General features: G+C 37.2%; 2 protein-coding genes across 2 annotated transcripts; both read right to left on the bottom strand.

The window, feature by feature from the left end:
• Positions 1 to 374: 374 nt before the first annotated feature.
• LOC105038337 (VAMP-like protein YKT61) lies at positions 375 to 16,538 on the bottom strand. Its single transcript, XM_010914108.3, has 6 exons — positions 16,197 to 16,538; positions 14,303 to 14,400; positions 4,517 to 4,621; positions 3,665 to 3,730; positions 872 to 958; positions 375 to 674 (listed from the first exon to the last, which is right to left on the bottom strand). The coding sequence occupies exons 1-6, from the start codon at positions 16,402 to 16,404 to the stop codon at positions 624 to 626; spliced, it is 615 nt and encodes a 204-aa protein (XP_010912410.1). The 5' UTR covers positions 16,405 to 16,538; the 3' UTR covers positions 375 to 623.
• Positions 16,539 to 18,734: 2,196 nt separating this feature from the next.
• On the bottom strand, positions 18,735 to 19,387 carry LOC105038336 (histone H3.2). Its single transcript, XM_010914106.4, has one exon. It carries the CDS (start codon positions 19,301 to 19,303, stop codon positions 18,893 to 18,895), a length of 411 nt encoding a protein of 136 aa, XP_010912408.1. The 5' UTR covers positions 19,304 to 19,387; the 3' UTR covers positions 18,735 to 18,892.
• Positions 19,388 to 20,485: the final 1,098 nt, after the last annotated feature.

Genomic DNA, 20,485 nt, shown 5'->3' with positions numbered 1-20,485 from the left:
GTAATTTCATAACCGCAATAACGACTCTTTAAAAACTGCAGTGCGTGAGATCTTACCTAGTGAAAAGCCACCAATGCTAGCACTTGGGCATAAAATTTTGGATTCTTTTCCCTGCAGCTAGCAATAAATCTAGAACAGCAAGCAGCGAAAAAAGATCCAGGAAGCGAAACCGATGATACGGTTTGAGATGCCCGAAACTGAGCAGAGCACAGCTCCAGTGACGTGGACAGAACCTGTAATGTTATACACCAGCATTTCTAAAATGATTTTACAAAGAATCCTAGCTTTCTACTAGAACATTTCATATTCCAGCCAAAAGAAAAAAAAGCAAAAAAAAAAAAAAAAAAAAGAAAGCCACTAAGAAGACCAAAAGATTTATGACAAAATACAGATAGAATTCAAGAACTTGGTACATCCGGCGATGAGCTATGTCACATTGAATCGAGCTTCCACAAGCCATTAACACTATATTTTCCTACAAAAATAAATTTTTAAAAGAATGTGCAGGGTCATAATATTCCACAGGCAATTCAATGAATGATATTAGGAATACAACCATCGTTTTATCAGGATTTGACCAGTAAAACATAGATTACACCATTCATCACTCGACCTAATAAGATTCACAGTATCGTACAGCACTGGTTGGTTTTCTTGGCTTGCTTGTAGAACATCTGTGGAGGGCAGCAAAAAAATAACCATATTATCAGAAAACAAGCTTTAGAGTATGGTTCGCACGTGCATCAATTATGTATGAGCCATCCAACAATCGGGGAAGGCATAGAGCATCAAATTATCATTAATTCCTATGTGTCTGTATGCACTTGAATAAGATATTAGTGAAGATGCTAGTGCCCTTATAAATTCATACCTGGGAGGCGGCACTCAGATCTGAACTTTTCTCCACTAAGCTATCCAATTTCTCCCCTCGTGCAAGCACGCTATCAATGGTCTTATGCTGCATAAGTTTCAACAAGCATGTGTGAAAACCAGTTAACCAGAATGATATAACAATGTAGTAGTTATATCTCTTTGACATAATAATATCTAAAGAGTGGATTTTCACAAAAATGTTAACACCTCTCCTAGTCATATTGAAATATAGGGAGTGGACATCAAACAACCCTTCATCATCCTTCTAGACCCATTGTAAGCGTAATTGACTCGTATCATTAAGTTTCCATATCCATAACAGTAAATTGCCCATTTGGTTAATTAGTCTCCTTTCTCTCTTTAGAACAACTTAAAAAAAAAAAGTGTGTAAAGAAAAGCCTGTACCAAGAAACAAAGCAAAAGGCATAGCTGAAAGCAACACAAGGGTTTAAGCAAAAGCGACAAACATCACCATTGCAATGATATGCAACAAATAGATCCTACTGCCGACTTTCAAGTATGACAAACTTTAACAGAAAAGATTCAGAAAAGAATCAATCACAGAAAACCAATTAGCTAATAAGCCTTTAAGTAATGGCAAAAAGATTTGCTATAATGGCTGTTGGAAACTAAAATGAAGCCAGATATATCAAAGAAAGTTCCAGGACATCCAAAAGAGAGAGAGAAATAGTGTGGCTAAACAATAGATGCTAATTAAAAACTTGAATTAAAGGGATTAACATGATGCAGTCTCTCTCTGCATTTCCTGCTGCCTGCAAAAGCATTTTTTATTAAAACATCAGGAGACTGTCATCAATGTAAAGTCATAAGACACCATGGTTCTAGGGTAAGATTAGAATGTAAGAGCCAAATCTCATGATATCAGCACAAAAAGTTACCAATCAGGTCCTCTCTGCCATCCGGTCAGAATGCGATCTTTTTAGATGAATCACCTTCAGGTCCTTGGTTTGATGGCAATCAAATGACCACTGCAGTCCCTGGCCATGTGTCATTTATCTTCTAGTCCCCGGACTGTCATTGTAATCACTTGTGCTTTATTTTATACACACTCATGCCTAGTTTCTACCTAATTAGCAAATTTAATACATACTGTGCACTTATAATTTTTTTGTATAGAGGACAGGGAATGCACATCAAAACAAGGGATTGAGAGGTAAATTTTTGGTCAAGCACTGATCACTAAACGGCAGTCAACATAGGGAGCACAAAGTAATTTCCCCTTTTCAGAAACCTAAAACATTCTCTAGCAACATCCTTGTTCACTAAAGAAAACCTTAATCCTCACTATATTCCTCCACATACAAGATGGATAACCTAATACTTATCTTGCCCAACGAAAAATTGCTACCAAAACCTCTATGGTTATCAAGTGCTATTACAACTATCCTACTCTCCTTGCTAACCCATTTTAAAAAGTGCATTTATAAAGCTTAACCATTGCTGGTGCATGTTAGTCACAGCAATCAACAAGTATGCTGCTTCTGGTTCAGAGATCAGTATCAACTATCGAACTCGGTTCTTGTATCCACTTTTGCTGTGAATTATTGACCATCCACTCCTTACACAGTTGCTTAGTCAACTCAGTCTTCGGCTTGATCAACTGCAAGACTAATGAATCGATCCATCAGATCATCAACTGATTGACCTGATGCTCTCCCTTTTACCTTTGCCACTTTGCTATCTGACTGGGGCTACTTCTCTTGCTTTTTCTGTGGTTATGGAAGGACATGGCTATAGTTGGGCCTTGACGAGCATAATCATTCTTGATGAAAGGTGCATGCCCAATTGATCCAAGATGGCTTTGGATTCAAGGTTCACTCTTTAGATGAAGGTGAGCGCCTCTCAGCACTATGACTTCTTCAATGAAACCCTCTCCACACTAGTCTGCTGTCCTCATAGAGGAGGTAAAATATATTGGTTCGAGGATTTTGGGGACTGGACAAAGAACTAAGTCATAACAAGTGACCTGTGACATGGCTGTTTCAAAGATTTTCTTTGGTTAGCAAGCTATATAGAAAATGCACTGCATAAGAAATCCCAATTTGCAATCTGCTCCTCCATTACAAAAGTCTTTCATTCCATTTTGTTTTTGGCCCTTCCTGATTCTTAAAACCAAGTATTCTTCTCTGCTTAAAGCAAAAGAACATCTGTATTTGTATGATGTGTGCTTGTGTATGTGCTCGTGTGCGTCTTGTGACAGTGCATTATTTTTTGATCAAATAAGGGCACTTTACTAGGTATTGTTTATTGGAAGAAAACCATCCTACCATATTTTCATACAAGCATGATATATCTATGAAGTTCTTTTCTAAAATAGTGCTTTCTTCTATAACCATTTCAGTATTTATCACACCCCCAAGTAATTGTAATGACATGAGCTTCCTTGGCATCTTTTCATACAAATAGCTCCCGGCTCATGCAGATTCTAGAAGTATCCTTTTTCACAGCATCAGTGACTTTTCTAGGGAACAAGAAAAAACACAAACTATGTATAAACTATATTTTATACGGCCACTCTCATAAATTAAATTATAAGCTTGTGATTAATTTATGAAGATACAATAACAAATTATTAATATTCTGGCTAGGAATGTTTATTCTCTGTTTGTTTCATTATTTACATACTTCAGGACATAAGAGCAGAGGAGCAGTCATGTCCTACTTTCTTCATTAGATAGTCAGTAAGACAACTGCTGCTTTATTTTCTCCTTGAACGGTAAACAAAGTATATATCATGATATGGTCCATGTAGTTCATAATTAATACTTACAAGGATAATTTTGGTTTCATCCAAGTCCCTCTGAATTTTCAGCAACTTGTCGGCTTCTGCAGGGTCCTAAGGCAAACATAATGTGCATACAGTAAAAACAGTTCAACACAATTCATTCAATTTATTATAAGTAAAAAATAAAGCACTATATTTTGGATTCCAACAAGAAATGCATAACACCTCTTAAAACCTTCAATCTTATAATGTGAAGAAACAAATCTTTCAGAACATGATGCAAAAGCATCACATTTTCTACATGTATGTATGTATGTTTGATAGAAATGATCAAAATAAACGACATAGCAAGTTCGTAAGGCAATACATAATGTGATAAGGCCACTAGTTTCGGTAAAAGTTTTCATAAGCTACAGAAAAATGTGGAGGAAATTTACGGGAATGGGTCCCAACAATTGAGTGATTTTTTTTTTTAAAGATATTTTTTATAAGGAGGTTTTATGAATTCTGACATGGATGGGAAAAAAAATTCTGTTTTAGCTAAAATCAAAAAGTTGGGATGGGGCCATTTTTTTGGTAGTAAGTAAAAGTTTTCACATTTTCCAGAAACATGTAAAGAGGAAACTTAGAGATATAGGTATCAAGTCCCATGTGACATAAATATAAAAACAATGTGTGACATAAATATAAAAACAATGTTTTCTTTTATAGAAAGTTTTATGAACTATGAAACGACTACACATATGCTGTAACTTTAACAAGACCCCATTCTCCAGCACTAAGGTATTTGGGCGTTAAAATAAGGAACCGATAGAGCTCCTTACAGAAAGGCATAGAATTCATCCCAATCTATAATTGACTACCTGTATCTAAAAATATCAAAGAAATGAAACAAACCTGAAATTTTGTCAATGCTTCATTTAAGTATGGCCATGGTTGAGTGGCATCTGTCTGTGCTGATCTCCATGAATCCCCAAAAGCCTTCTGATATTCATCTAGTACCTAAGTAGCATTTCCACGAATATAAGCTTCACAAACTTCAAATTTATTTGCAAAGACAGAGTATTGCAAACAAGATCATCATAATCAAATCTATATGTGGTATGCAGGTGCCATATCAAGATAAGAAGCCTAATCATTAGTTTATGTGTGTGCTCTCATAAATGAAAGGTTAGAAGGGAGCCCCAAGAGTCAGTTATAAGCAATGATATATTTATTAAATGTTCAAGTTGCTGCAAGAAACTATTGATATTTGGAAGAGCCCTGCTCGGATAAAGAGCACAGAAGCACATAAGCACCTATGCTGGCAGGTGTTTATGCAATAACAATTCATACAAAGAACTATCATTTTTCTTTCTTCTAACTTGGGTTTGTCCAAAAAAATTAACAACCAAATTTTGCTAAAAAGGGTCATTACTCAGTTATGGTCCTAGCAATCCAGGGTCCTAGGAGGGACAAACTCATGTCATTAATCGTCAGCCCAAGCCTTTTACCATTCCACCAATCAATGGCCCCTGATAAATTTTTCGCTACCACTAGCAAATTCTGCAGCCCACTAAAATCTTTGGGACATCTTGTGAAGCTTATATTGCTTTGGTGTCAGATCATCATGTAAAAACTTAAGGACCATCTATCTCTATCTATCCATGCGTGTGTATGTGCATGCATGGCAGAGGGGCAGTTCAAAAGGCTAAGGGATGAATACTACCTTAAACCTTCAAATACAAGATGAGAAACAAATTGTAATCAAAACTTTACTGTGCATGAGTTTCTACTTTCAAGCTATGTTGAAATCCAGTTGGGACATATAAGTTCTGATTTATACAGTTTCAACAGTTTTCTTCAACTCCAAATTTTTCTGTCAAAAAATAATGAAGAGTGAAAAGATTAGAAAAAAAAAACAGAGATATAAAAAATAAAACAAGTTTAGAATTGTGCCATTTTAGAGTATATTGTAATCTTTGGAAGTTGGAAATTTTGGGTATACAGTTTCAGCATTGTGATACTTTTCAACAATCATTAAAAGTTTAATAAAAAATGCGCCATCCTAATGCTTTCTAATGGCTCAATTTATAACCCCTGAGGAAGCCTAAAAGTGGGGAAATCAAAAAGCCAGAACTGCCCTTCTCAATTCTCACTAATGGACCTCCAAAAAAATTCCGAACATATCAGGAGCAAGCAGCAGTAAAGCTTCAGCAACCTTTGGCATCAAATATGTTTTGTTAAACATTGTCACATAACAACCAACAGACAGCAGTACCTAAAAGCCTACGCATGAAAAGTCTACATATTCAGCCAAGTTCCCCGATCATGACTAATCTTCATGCTGCCATTGAAGCATTGTCTAGATTTGACGTTTCTTAAGAAAAATTTAGGTGTGGTGCAAAGAGCATATAATGGGTTTGAGGTGCCAAAAAATCACAAAAAGAAAAAGAGAAACTATCCACTGAGGTGAATATCTGGGAGAACAAAATTTAACTTACTCCTAGGTGCAACAAATTATGTTTAAAAAGTTAGTAGAGTGAAAATGCAACGCCACTGGGATTGTGTCCATCTCTTACCAAGAATGGTAAGAGGTAAAAACAAGGGCAAAAAAGAGAAAATTACAGTAACATATAATCAATTGGAGTTTCTTATATGAAAATGGACAGTCTTACTGGAAAAGGAGCATACTATCCAAACTTAGAACCTTAAAAGAAGGCTGCAGGAAATTGTTATAAAATTAATGTTAACCAAATCTTTAAGGCATGCCTAATTATTTGCACGTCGTGTTATATTGTCACACCCCAAATCCAGGACATAACACGGCCATGCTACCGAGGGATGGGGCCCACGATAACATGAAGCCAATCAATCATAATCAGCTAAAATCCATCAAAAATAAGTTATAATAAAAGATTTAATTCTATTATTCATCAAGTAAATAAATCAATATTGGTTCAGAGCGACTAAATCCAAAGGATAATACCAAACTCATATCTCAAAATTCATCAGTAGTTGATTATAAGTCCATAATAATCCTACAAATTCAATTTCAACTGCAAATCTGCATGCTCATTGGCGTAAACTCTCCAGCTTAGATCATCCTTGCTTCCTAACCTTATTTGTCTAGATAGAAAAAAAAAAAGAAAAAGAAAAAGATATGAGCTACACCAGCTCAGTAAGCAAACCTTACAATATCTTATCTGGATCAAACATAAGTTTATACATGTATCAATAAATTATTTAAAGAAGATGATGATCATTGAAATATAAAACTTTCATAATCATACTCTTGGATATGCATAAATAATGCAATTTTCGTAAACATAGTTTCTAATGTCATTTTACCATTAATCATAAATTATAAATCATGTTAACTTTATCAATAAAGTCATAAATCATTTGTCTTTTTGTCATATCATGCTTCTTAATAATTCTCTCAAACTAAATGTTAAGGTCACTATTATATCCGTGACAAGACCATAATCATGTACCAACTACTATTACCCGTTGGCAGGATCGTATACTAACTACTATTATCCGTTGGCAGGATCGTATGCTAATTACTATTACCCACTAGCAGGGTCGTATGCCAATTACTATTACCCACTGGTAGGGTCATACATAGCTATCTGAGAGCCTTTTTTCATATTTCTTAAGATAAACATTCTTAAATCATATTTCATCAAATCATATTTTCTTAAATCATGCATATATAAGATACTAGATAATTTTATAAAGTTCACAATCCATAAATAATCTTTAGCAGTAAAACAATCGTGAAATCATTCTTTTCATAACAAGACATACATTTCATAAATATGGAGTTCATATTTCATAAAAAATCGTTCCTATTAAAATATTCATAAATTACTATTTTATGATAAATCATGAACTTTACAATGCATATACTTGATCCTTATTTTATGAAAATATAGAATAATTCTTTTCATGATAAAATAGTCAATAATTTCAAAAGTAAGTAAGAAGTGTCAGAATTACTTACCTTTTTCGTCCTAGCCCTTCAAGCTTTAATAGATGAATTTATCAAATCTATTTAACATATTAAAAGTATCATTAATTTTTATTTATTAATTCAATCATAAAGAATGAAGACTATAGATCGGATGGTTAGTTCGACAAGCAGTTCGGATGCTGGGATAATTCAGAATTTTTCAGACGAGGATCAAATCTAGGTGACTCGATCAAGAAATCATGAGGCATGGATTGAAATCAAGATCAGGATCAATCGTATGGTTAATCAATAGGGATTTTAAGGGTATTCAACATGACCAAGGTGGGGTCCGACATCTTGCACGAATATTAAAGTAGTTTCGGACTTCCTTGGGTATATCATTTCAAGTTCATACGAGGATCCGTAAATCAGATGGAGAGAAAATAGAGGGAGAAAAACCCTAGAGAGAGAAGGAGAGAGAAAAATCTCTTTTTTTTCTATTTTTCTTTCTTTTCTTTTCTTTTTTTCTTCTTCTTTCTTTTCTTTTCTTCTTTATTTTCTTGGCCGAACAGAGGAGGGACACGAGGGGGCCTGGTGCTCTAACAAGATGTGGCGGAAAAACTAGAAGTCTGATAGTGGTGTCCGATAACAGGTAGCAGTGGAAGGCCGGCAGTGGTGACCGGTCGGTCAAGAAAATCATGCCAGAAATATGAAAAACAGGGATCCGATCTCTTTTTTGGATTTCACCGGTCACTGGCCGATCACCGATGGCCATGACCTTTGGGAAAGGTAGCAGGGAGGTCGGAGGGTCATGTTCCATGGATGCAGCACCACAGCAAGCAATACCGGTGGCTGGAAAAAGGGCTTGTTCAAAATAGAAAAAAAAACAGGGTCTTCATTCTCTAGGGTTTTTCGGCGAGTCCAACGGTCGGTGGTCGTGTGCAATGGCATGGGAAGGAGAGGAAGGAAGAGAGTAATAGGGGATGGGCTTACCTTGGGCTCTGATGAGATCTCCGATGAGGATTTAAGATGAACACGATAAGAGCGTCCGCGGCTTCAACGAAAAAAATCGAAGAAAATAAGAGGGGAGATCTGGTGCTCATCGTGGCTAGTCTTAGAGGAGAAGAGAGAATTTTTATAGGGCATAGGAGAGGCCGAATCCTTCTCGGATTTGAATTTCTCTCCGATTTGCTCTCATGGAAGAAGACTCCCAGCAGGAGTCTTCAATATTCTCTTTTTTTTCTTATTCATGCCCTAAGATTCGTGCAAGAAAAAATTTTAAGGGCGGATATTACATTCTATCCCCCTTAAAAAAAGTTTCATCCTCGAAACTTAACATATCTTCATTTTCAAATAAGTGAGGATACTTTATCTTCATATCATCTTTATCATACTTTAGATCAGTTTCCGTCAACCCTAGCTTTTTTATGACGCAATTCTTAAATAAGGCAGCAGTGAAAATAACTTTTCTTAACTGAAGGGATAACATATAATGATTTATTCAATTCTTTAAATATATAGTTAAACTTGAAAGATGCAAAAGAATGCAATATAATATATATATATATATATATATATATATATATATATATAAAATCAAACAACACATGGGCATTGACTAGAATCGTACCTGTAATGACTTGATTACCTGTATTGGCATCCTGCTCAGTCAAAGCAAATACTCGTGCATTCTCTTTTTGGTTCTGATCAGTGAGTTTGACAGACTTAGAGTCATTCTTTTTATGAAGACAATCTCGTGCCAAATGTCCCTTCTTGCCGCACTCAAAGCACATTCCGAGTTTCTTATAGCAAGGCCCATTATGATTTTTATCATAGTACTCACAAGTCTTGGTTCCTTTCTTCTTGTTAGAGTGGTTCTCTAAGTTGTCATGTTGGTCATTCTGAGTCCCAGTTGATCTAGAACTTTTTCTATTTTTTCTTTCTTGTTCTGATCTTTTAATATCTGATTCAACTTTCAAAGCTCATTCCTGTATATCATTGTAGTTGTTAAAAAGGTGAGAGGACAAGCAGGACCGAATTTTATATCCTAGACCATGCTCAAATCTATTTGCTTTGCTTCTTTCAGACTCAATAAGCTGGGAGCAAAATCGATCTAACTCATTGAATTTATTTGGATATTTTAGTACTGTCATATCATCTTTTTGTCTCAAATCCAAAAATTCATTTTCTTTCACTAATCTCACTGGCTCAGAAAAATATTGATCATAAAATCTCTTTTTGAACTCCTATATCAACTGATTATCATTATTTTCATATGCGGCCTTTATTGCGGTCCACCAAAACTCGATGTTTCTTTTTAGCATAGGAATGGCTAACCTAACCTTCACATCCTCAGAATACTGTAGTGCATCAAACATCCTTTTCATTTCTCAAATCCATGTCTCTGCAACCACAGGTTCAGGTTCACCCTCAAACAGTGGTGGATTAAGCCTTCTAATCCTCTCGTAATATGACTCTAAAGATGGTGGAGTTGAGAAGCGACTTGTGTCTGTTGTTGTTGAATAAACTGAGTCACTACTTGGCTTGCTCTAGCAATGTCTGCTTAAGTGGCCGGTGCATTAGGGGCCTGCTCAATCAATTGGTTGGCATTTTTTCTTGTAGTCCTTCTTGCTCCTCTCTTTCTACTAGCAGGATTCATTGAGACTTCATTCTCTTTGTTGCTCATTGTCACCTAAATAAAAAATACTAGTATTAATTAACTTCCTTAAATGAGCAACGAAAATTCTAAGAAAAACTTATCTATTCTTATTTAATTAAACATGATCTAGCTGAAGGAGACCTATCTATCCATTGCTAGACTTTAAGTCTACCTATGATCAAACCTATTGCTCTAATACCATAAAATGTCACACCCCAAATCCGAGACATAACACGACCATGCTACCGAGAGATGTGGCCCACAATAACATGAAGCCAATCAATTATAATCAGCTAAAATCCATTAAAAATAAGTTATAATAAAAGATCAAATTTCATTATTCATCAAGTAAATATACCAATATTGATTCAGAATGACTAAATCCAAAAGATAATACCCAACCAATATCTCAAAATTCATCAGTAGTTGATTATAAGTCCATAATAATCCTATAAATTCAATTTCAACTGCAAATCTCCATGCTCATTGGCGTAAACTCTCCAGCCTAGATCATCCTTGCTTCCTAACCTTATTTGTTTGGATAGAAAAAAAAAAGATATGAGCTACATCAGCTCAGTAAGTAAATCTTACAATATCTTATCCAGATCAAGCATAAGTTTATGCATGCATCAATAAATCACTTAAAGAAGATGATGATCATTAGAATATAAAACTTTCATAATCGTACTCTTGCATATGTATAAATCATACAATTTTCGTAAACATAGTTTCTAATGTCATTTTATTACCAATCACAAATTTATAAATCATGTTACCTTTATCAATACAGTCATAAATCTTTTATTCTTTTGTCATATCATGCTTCTTAATAATTCTCTCAGACTAAATGCTAAGGTCACTATTATACCCATGACAAAGCCATAATCATGTACCAACTACTATTATCCATTGGCAGAATCGTATACCAACTACTATTATCCGTTGGCAGGATTGTATACCAATTACTATTACCCACTGGCAGAATCATATGCCAATTACTATTATCCACTAGCAGGGTCATACATATCTATCTGAGAGCTTTTTTTTATGTTTCTTCAGATAAGCATTCTTAAATTATATTTTATCAAATCACATTTTTTTAAATCATGCATAAATAAGATACCAGATAATTTCATAAAGTTCATAATCCATAAATAATCTTTAACAGTGAAACAATCGTAAAATCATTCTTTTCATAACAAGGCATATATTTCATAAATATGGAGTTCATATTTCATAAAAAGTCATTCATATTAAAATATTCATAAATTACTATTTTATGATAAATCATTAATTTCACAATGCACATACTTGATCCTTATTTTATGAAAATACAGAATAAATTTTTTTATGATAAAATAGTCGATAATTTCAAAAGTAAGAAGTATCGAGATTATTTACTTTTTTCGTCCTATCCCTTCAAGCTTTAATAGATGAATTTATCAAACCTATTTAACATATTAAAAGCATCATTAATTTTTATTTATTATTCAATCATAAAGAAAGAAGACTATAGATCATATGGTTAGTTCGACAAGCAGTCTGAATGCTGGGATAATTCAGGATTTTTTAGACGATGATCAAATCTAGGTGACTCGATCAAGAAATCATGAAGGATGGATTGAAATCAAGGCCAAGATCAATCATATGGTTAATCAATAGGGATTTCAAGGGCACTCGACATAACCAGGGTGGGGTCCCACATCTTGCATGGATATTAAAGTAGTTTCGAACTTCTTTGGGTACATCATCTCAAGTTCATATGAGGGTCCGTGAATTAGATGGAGAGAAAATAGAGAGAGAAAAATTCTAGAGAGAGAAGGAGAGAGAAAATCCATTCTCTAATTTTCCTTCTTTTCTTTTCTTTTCTTTTTTTCTTCTTCTTCTTTCTTTTCCTAGCCGAACAGAGGAGGGACACGAGGGGCCTGGTGCTTCAGCGAGGTGTGGCAGCACAACCGAAAGTCTGATAGCGGTGGCCGACAACAGGTAGCAGTGGAAGGCCGGCGGTGGTGACCGGCCGGTCAAGAAAAACATGCCAAAAATATGGAAAACAGGGATCCAATCTCTTTCTTGGATTTCACCAGTCATTGGCCGATCACCGATGGCCATGACATTTGGGAAAGGTAGCAGAGAGGTCGGAGGGTCATGTTCCATGGGTGCGGCACCACAGTAAGCAGCGCCGGTGGCTGAAAAAAGGGAAAAAGGGCTTGTTAAAAATAGGGAAAAAACAGGGTCTTCATTCTCTTGGGTTTTCCGACGAGTCCAACGGTCAGCGGCCGTGTGCAATGGCATGGGAAGGAGAGGAAGGAAGAGAGTAATAGGGGATGGGCTTACCTTGGGTTCTGGTGAGATCTCCGACGAGGATTTAAGACAAACACGATAAGAGCGTCCGCGGCTTCAACGAAAAAAATCGAAGAAAATAAGAGGGGAGATCTGGTGCTCATCGTGGCCAGCCTTAGAGGAGAAGAGAGAGGATTTTTATAGGGCATAGGAGAGGCCGAATCCTTCTCGGATTCGACTTTCTCTCCGATTTGTTCTCGTGGAAGAAGACTCCCAGTGGGAGTCTTCAATGTTCTCTTTTTTTTTCTTTTTTTTCTTATTCAGGCCCCAAGATTCGTGCAAGGGAGAATTTTAGGGGCCGGTATTAAATATATATTCCAGTAGCTAGTACAAATGAAAAAATCCAGGTTAAATATATCAAATTCAACTATTAAGATATAAATTAGAGTCCTGTTTCTAGGAAGACCTATCAAGGAAGAGAATTTGAAGAGGTAACTGGAGAAGTTAATTATGCTCAATTTTCAGACAAAATACTAATGTGTTTTAAATATCAAATGAGTTTGCCCACTTGGAGACCACTTCAATATAATATTCTCTCATGCAGTCTATTAGAAGCTTTGGTGCTGAGGTGCAGAGGTAGCTTGCAAAAAAATTCTCCTATTCCATATTGAAGGCGTATTAACTGCTGAAATTTCAAGAAGCATAGTTAAGTGGACCAAACAAAATATGTGCCTAAAATGTCAGCATACATATTAATCAAATCAACAGAATAATCAAATGGACTCACATTCACTAATATGGAAGTAATCATAGACTGACATCTTGTTCTGATTGCTAAGAAATTAAGTGGATAAATGAATGCACAGCATTCCATAATTGAACTTTTAACACTTATCAGAGAATTCTTCCTCCTTTCATCCTTTCACTCAAAATGTGCAAATGTAATTTTCTTCATTCACTTTGAGCATAGATAAATTCAAACAACCACATAGATGATCAGAATTCTTTCCTCAAAAACTTTCACCAAAAGTTCTCCATCTTCCTTCTCCCTATCCCCTAAATTTTTCACTCTCATATATGTACATATGAGAGGGTTGATGTTAAAATGACAACCAGTTGAAAATTTTGATTAATCCTTCCATGGAGCCTTCTCAACTTTGAGTTGCACTCACCTGTAGACCCCAAATTTGTTAAAAAGAGGCTTGCATAATGATAATGATGACAAATTAACCACTATCCTTTTCTAAAGTTTTTAGCTGTTCTGAGATATCTCATAACAATACATTCATTAATTTTCAAGAAGATATCTTGTCTTTATTGAATGGTAAAGAAAATGCTATGAGCTATAATCTTTAACACAAAGATGCCAGTTCTGTGACTGTGGTCAAGGAAGCCTACCATGGCCACGAAGTGCTGACCTATTTCTTTTTCTATTATGAAATGTCTATGATGATCAACAAAGTGTGACACATTGAGCTCAGATCACTGAGAATAAAAGATTTATTAAGATTATTTCCAACACAGAAAACTGCAATTTGAGTATAGTGGATTAAACTGAAATAAAGAATCACAAATCATGAAAACTAACATAAAACTAATAGAACTAGACTACAAAAGGGAATTGAAAAGAAACAGAGTCATGCCAATGAATACTAAAATTTCAACATAATCCAAAAACAATTTTGCTACTAAAATTTTACCAGTTCTAGCGAATCAACATTATTCGAGAAGCAATCTAGTGCAAAGCTAAAATTTTTATCATTTCCAACCGACAAAAAGGATAATTAGTATAGTCTAGGGCATTTACCATGTTCAGAAGAGAAAATGCACTTCGCACAGGATAATGATCATCCATAAATGCCAATGCACAGAGCCCATTTGTGTTGTAAGAATGCACCTTATATTCTACAAGACAAGTCCAAATAATAGAGAAGTATGATCAATCTATCCAAGACTACAACACCAAGTTTTATAAATAAGCTATTGCTCTAGAGATCTCTAGTGATTATCATGTGTGTTCTTATAAAGTACATTGCATGTCTCTATAAGAACATTCGAAAGGAGCTGAGGCTCTTTAAAGTTGAAGAAATCAGTGAAACTAGCAATAAAGGTCATGAGAATCGAGGAGAAACATAAAACAAGGTAAGGTGGGAAGGGTGATAAGATTAAAAAAAAAAAAAGACAACATAAAAGTTGTGGAAAACCGAGCCAAAAAGGAAGCAGATCAAGAAGAGAGCTAGTACAACTTGGAAAAATTACGACAATAATTGTATGACCAGTAGGCACATGATGGAGAAGTGCTAGAAGCTTCACCCTGAGCTATAGCCTAAGTAATTTCGAAACCTATGCAAATAAATCCACCTTAAAGGTTTTATGCACAAAGTGATCGTAAGAATTTGACAATGTTTGGATCTCAAAATGGTCTGGTCAAAATAGAAGCTTCTTTTTTGAGAAGGATTTTGACTGGCGATAACTCACAATCTAAGAAGAACTAAGCAAATCGTTTGCATATAAAGTTGATGCAGAAGTCAAGATCTAGCTCTAATAGAATTTTTGCTTTTTCATGATTATTTTCATTAGTCATGGCTATTTTAGAACAATTATAACCTCTTTCAACTAGAAGAAGAATCCAAGTCAGATTCCACAAGGGCAGACATCTCTAATATAAATAAAGTGATTATAATCCATTTGATTATTCAATTAATGAAAGAAAAGAGGGCTTAAAACCCTGCTTTGATAATACTTTTATTTTTCCCTATTCATTCAAGATGTCCGAATTGAACAAGTCGAAGGAAATCTTTTTCTTCTCCACAATTAGATCTAATAAAGAAAAATCCACAGAGGCTCCAATAAAGGTGGGTATTTTAATGTATGCATGAAAGATGTAGGATGCTAACATAGATAGAGATTGTAAAAGATATATATGGGGAAGTTTAATTGGTGAATCTCCCATTACCTAATCACAATTGCAGGCCCAAACACATCCCAATCCCAATCAAATAACAAATCTATGACCCAAAAATATCATGCTCTTGTTATCAGAAAATCCCTCTCATAATTCCAACTTAACAGTCATATGTTCATTGATGGCACAAAACTTTTATCACTGACAGATATATGCCTCAAGGAACCTCCTTAAAAAGAGTTAAAGTCCGGGCTTACAACTGACCCTCAATAAATGCCTACTGCCACAAGTAAGTACCTAGTTTGCATTGTTCCCACATAATACATATTTTTAATGCTGTTTAGATATGCATGTTCCCATATATCTTTGTAAAACGCCAATCTTGCTGTCCCTCATTGACGTCATCCTAAGTAACACGCACCACTAGCAACACCAGATGCTCCCCGAACCTCACTTTGTTTTTTGGTGAATAATTGCACTGATCAGACATGGCAAATTGATGAAGCACAACTCATGCTGTATCTCGGACCCAATCAATGCAGAGAAGGGTAAAAAAGGGGTGAACACGTGTTCAGATTTGGAATACATTTCAAAATTAAGCTATACATCAATAGGAAACCCTGAATAATCGGATTCAACTCAAAATGATCAAAATCCTCAACAGGACCTCCCACGATTCAGACAAACAAAGTCCAGCCGCAATTCGAAACCAATATAAGAACAGAACGGCACGCGCTCTAGATAATAATCCAACAACCGAACCATAGTAATGGGGAGAGAGATCTAGAGAGGAAACCTTCATGCTGGACGGACTGGCGCTGACCGGGAGGCGTCCTCTTGGCGACGGTGCGGCCGACGAAGACGATGAACTCCTTGGCGGCGGTCCGCTGGAAGTAACCGAAGTGACTTACATCGGAGGCGTTGGCCAGAACCACCGGATCCGCCGTCCCAGAGGAGGAGTCGCCGCCGGCGCATCGGAGGACGAGGAGGGCGGTGATCTTCATCGGCGTCGACGGATCGGCGGCACCCGGTAGAGAAACCCTAGGAGCGGAAGGGGAGAGGACGCGAAGATCTTCTCTCCGATCTCGACGGAGGGGGCCGAAAAAAACAGAGGGAACGATGAGCAATTAATGGGAAAGAAAGGAAGAAGACGCAGGGATATAAATATGTAAGATGCGCGCTATTTCCTCATTCCGTTGGTTGTTGGGGGTATTTTGGGGAATTGGTGTCTTTGAAGCGGGGATCTGTGATCATCGAACCGGCTTTTCATCCGGTCGGGTATTATTTGCCGATGGGCATGAACCCGGCTCGGATCCTCTGTTTTAAGTTATCACCTTCGAAAGATAATTACTTTTTTGCTGCAAAGGGTTATTTACAAAGGAGATTTTTTTTTTTCCCCCAAAGTAGAAGCCTTCTTTTTGGTGAAAGTTCAATCATTAAAGTATATATTGTGTTCATGGTCTTAATGTTGATTGCTTACTGACATAATTACTGGAAGAACAACATTGCTGATAATTATTTGAGAATTTGATAACGCTATTCAAAGTGTTACTCAACTATTCATGGGCGAGTATCCAATATGCTATGGGACCCAAGCATAAATAGGCGAAGCAGCTTTGTTGTGTACACAAGACAAACACAAAGAGGAGCCTATATCATTTCTCATTCAAAGCAATTACTATTATGTATTATTTAAAACTTCAGACCGTAATCATTTCATACCCATTAGCAGTACTTGATCAATAACCTTCTATACTGATGTTAGTAGGTCAAAAGTAATTTTGAGTGGAAATATTTCAACACAAAAATCGCATCATATGTATCCCACAAAGTAAACAAGCCATCACATCATGGTTTCCCTTCAAAAGATCAAAAAATTTCAGGTTTGAAAGAATTACGAGATTCCGAAACCTTAAATCTAAGAAGATTTGCATGCTCGCTCGACCGTACTTTGGTGCCTACTTCTTTCATATATCTTGAATTTCCTCTAGGCCGAGGTAGGCCCCCCAAAGATGACTTGATAATCCTCATACAACGCGTCGAGTTCCGGCTTTCCTCTTGAAGGGCTAAATTCCTCTCCTTCACCAGCTAACTCAGTTAGGTAAGCTCCATGCTCACCTCCCTACCACTTTACGCCACTCTTTATATTGCCATTGTGGATGGGTAAAAGGATTGACTGTTGTCGAAGATCTTTGTTGTGGTCTGCATCCTTTTCTTGGAGCAGATTGTCTTGTAAGATGAATTGAAATCTTGGAATTAAACATATCAATCTCTTGAACTGATCTCTTCTTTCTAAATAGATTGGAGGATGCTTCTCATGGAAAATGGGTTATAGAAGAAGCAAATTAATCTTGTATATTGCAATTGAAGATCGCCTAAAAGGTTCTCTAGCCTTTAGTGCGACATATTCAACCCACTCCCCTTTTAAGTTCTCTAGCCCTTGGTGCGACGTATGCAACCCACTCCCCGCCTTCTGGAATCGAATCCTCTTCCAAATTGATGATGGGCAGCAAACTCTCTCTTGGAAGGATCCTTCATTGTATTGATGCCCCACTAAAACTTAATCTTCCCACGTCTCTACTCCCATAGTAGAAAAAAGAATGGAATGATTGCTCAGATATTCAATTGCAGATCCTTTACTTGATCCTTCAAGCTACCTTGTAACGCTTCACTTGACACTAGATCGCAGTTTGATGACCTATACACCCTTCGGTCTCGAATATCTCTCTCTCATGTAGCTCCCGTTTCATTTGGAAGTCGAAGAGCAGCTCCTTCTTTTACTTCATCCCTGTACAACTTTCTGAGCCTCAGGAGTATCTTCTACTCCTTTGCGCGCAAATATCTTGGCACGCACGGGAATTGCGGACAAACGTCAGAAATGGTTGATCACCTCCTTCTCCTCCCATCCCTTTTTCTACACCATATGGAAACCAATCTGCGTGGCTTTGGAAGTTCCTCACCCTCGAGCCCCCTTCCATTATCTCTGCACAGATTGGTTGCAACACAACTTTACCAGAGGAAAAGGACGGATCATCTTGATGCTATAGCATGATCTTGTTGGATTGAGAGGAACGGCAGATTGTTCCTTAACAAACACAAATCCATTGCCTCCATCGCCGCAGAGGGATTGTAGTTCTTCAAAAAAAACTGATCCTTGCTCTGCAAACAAGATGACTTGGCCGAATTTTTTTGCCTCCTTGTGCTGTTTCCTTGGTCCTAAAACCCTCTGACGACTCTGTAACTATTCCTCTTCTCAGAATAAAATTACGGTGGCTTATTTGAGCCTCCTTTTTATCTAATAAATAAATAAATTTTAGAAGAATCAAAACAGATATAAGGTTAGAAAGAAAAGATCCATTGCTTTACGATTTCACCAGAACATACAACCACTTCCTTTCCACAGTTCTACAAACAGATTGCCGCCACTTGGCATCCCAAGCAAAGGGGAATAAAAACACAAGAGTACACGAGAACAGTAGACAGGGAACAAGATCAAGCCCTCTCTCCACGGATGCGGCGGGCGAGCTGGATGTCCTTGGGCATGATAGTAACGCGCTTGGCGTGGATGGCGCAGAGGTTGGTATCCTCGAAGAGACCGACGAGATATGCCTCGGCGGCCTCCTGGAGGGCGGCGACGGCGGAGCTCTGGAAGCGGAGGTCGGTCTTGAAGTCCTGGGCTATCTCACGGACGAGGCGCTGGAAGGGGAGCTTGCGGATGAGGAGCTCCGTGCTCTTCTGGTACTTGCGAATCTCCCGCAGCGCCACCGTCCCAGGGCGGAAACGGTGGGGCTTCTTCACGCCGCCGGTGGCCGGGGCCGACTTCCGGGCCGCCTTCGTCGCCAGCTGCTTACGGGGGGCCTTGCCGCCGGTCGACTTCCGAGCCGTCTGCTTGGTTCTCGCCATCTCGAAAGACGAAAGCTAGGGACAGGGTTTCGAACTAGAGAATTGGTGATTTGAGCTTTGAAGAGCAGGGATGCAGGATCTTTTGGTGGGGGAGGGATATTTGTAGGGGACGGGAGGCGGGGGGTGGGACGGGAGGTTCGAAATTCTGGAGTTTTGCAGGCGCGCGTTGATTTAGAGCGTTGGATTGTTTGCCGGTGAACGGTCGAGATCTCGTTCCAAAACATCACGCGGATCGCGATCCGTGGCGCTCTTCTGTTGGCGTATCGAACGGCGCGATTTCCAAAAGTGCTGGTGCGTTGGTCCGACAGACGAAAGCGGAGCGATTGATATAGTTTCTTTCCATGGATGTCTAGGAAAATTTTGAACTAGTTATTATCAAAGGTAGTATACTAGGATTTTATTCTACCATTCTCGACATGCGTGTTCACGGCTCTACCAAAACAGAAAATCAGTTGGAACATCAAAATAGCAGAAAAAATATTGAACTTTGATACAGATCCCATTATCATACCAGTATTCCAATCTGGACTTCTTGAAACATCTATTATCCCAAACATCAGAACGAGATGGGATAGTGATACATTCCATTCTATCAGAAATTTCATCAGATTTAAAATTTTATTTCTAACTATTTAAATAATAAATTAACTATAATTAATATAAAAAAATTTAAATTAATTATAATTTTTATTTTAAAAAAATAATTTTTTTTTTCTTCCTTCCATAATTCCAGAACAACCAAACATGCAATGAGCCAATTCCTCGCTAGCTATTTATTGAGATCTATGTTGTTCCGGAAAGCGCTTCATTCTCGTAAATCTGGGACACAAAGTTTGATAATAGGAAGTGATTTTTTCACTTTAGTTCAACCACAAAAACCCAATTGGCTAATTTGGTAAAATTTCTTGTTTTGAATAAAAGAACTTATTTCTGCCTTTATCTAATAAACAGAGGTGGAACCTTCAACCCCCTAGCGTGTTCATCAAAATGCTTCATAGACCAGCTCTTTTGTTGGAGTGAGGATGCTGATAAGAGTTGGAACAATTGCCTATCCTTTGATATACGAGGAACTTGCATAAAACGAAAAATGTAATCCAGGCAGATTGACCCCATTTTAAAAATTGATGACCGGCCATCTTTTGGCATCCATGAAACTAAAAAGCAACAGTCCAACTTTTCTGC

The sequence above is a fragment of the Elaeis guineensis genome, chromosome 1 (genome assembly GCF_000442705.2).
Source record: "Elaeis guineensis isolate ETL-2024a chromosome 1, EG11, whole genome shotgun sequence".
NCBI lineage: Eukaryota > Viridiplantae > Streptophyta > Magnoliopsida > Arecales > Arecaceae > Elaeis > Elaeis guineensis.
Note: the sequence above shows the minus strand (reverse complement) of the source record. Positions and strands in the feature narration are given on the sequence as shown.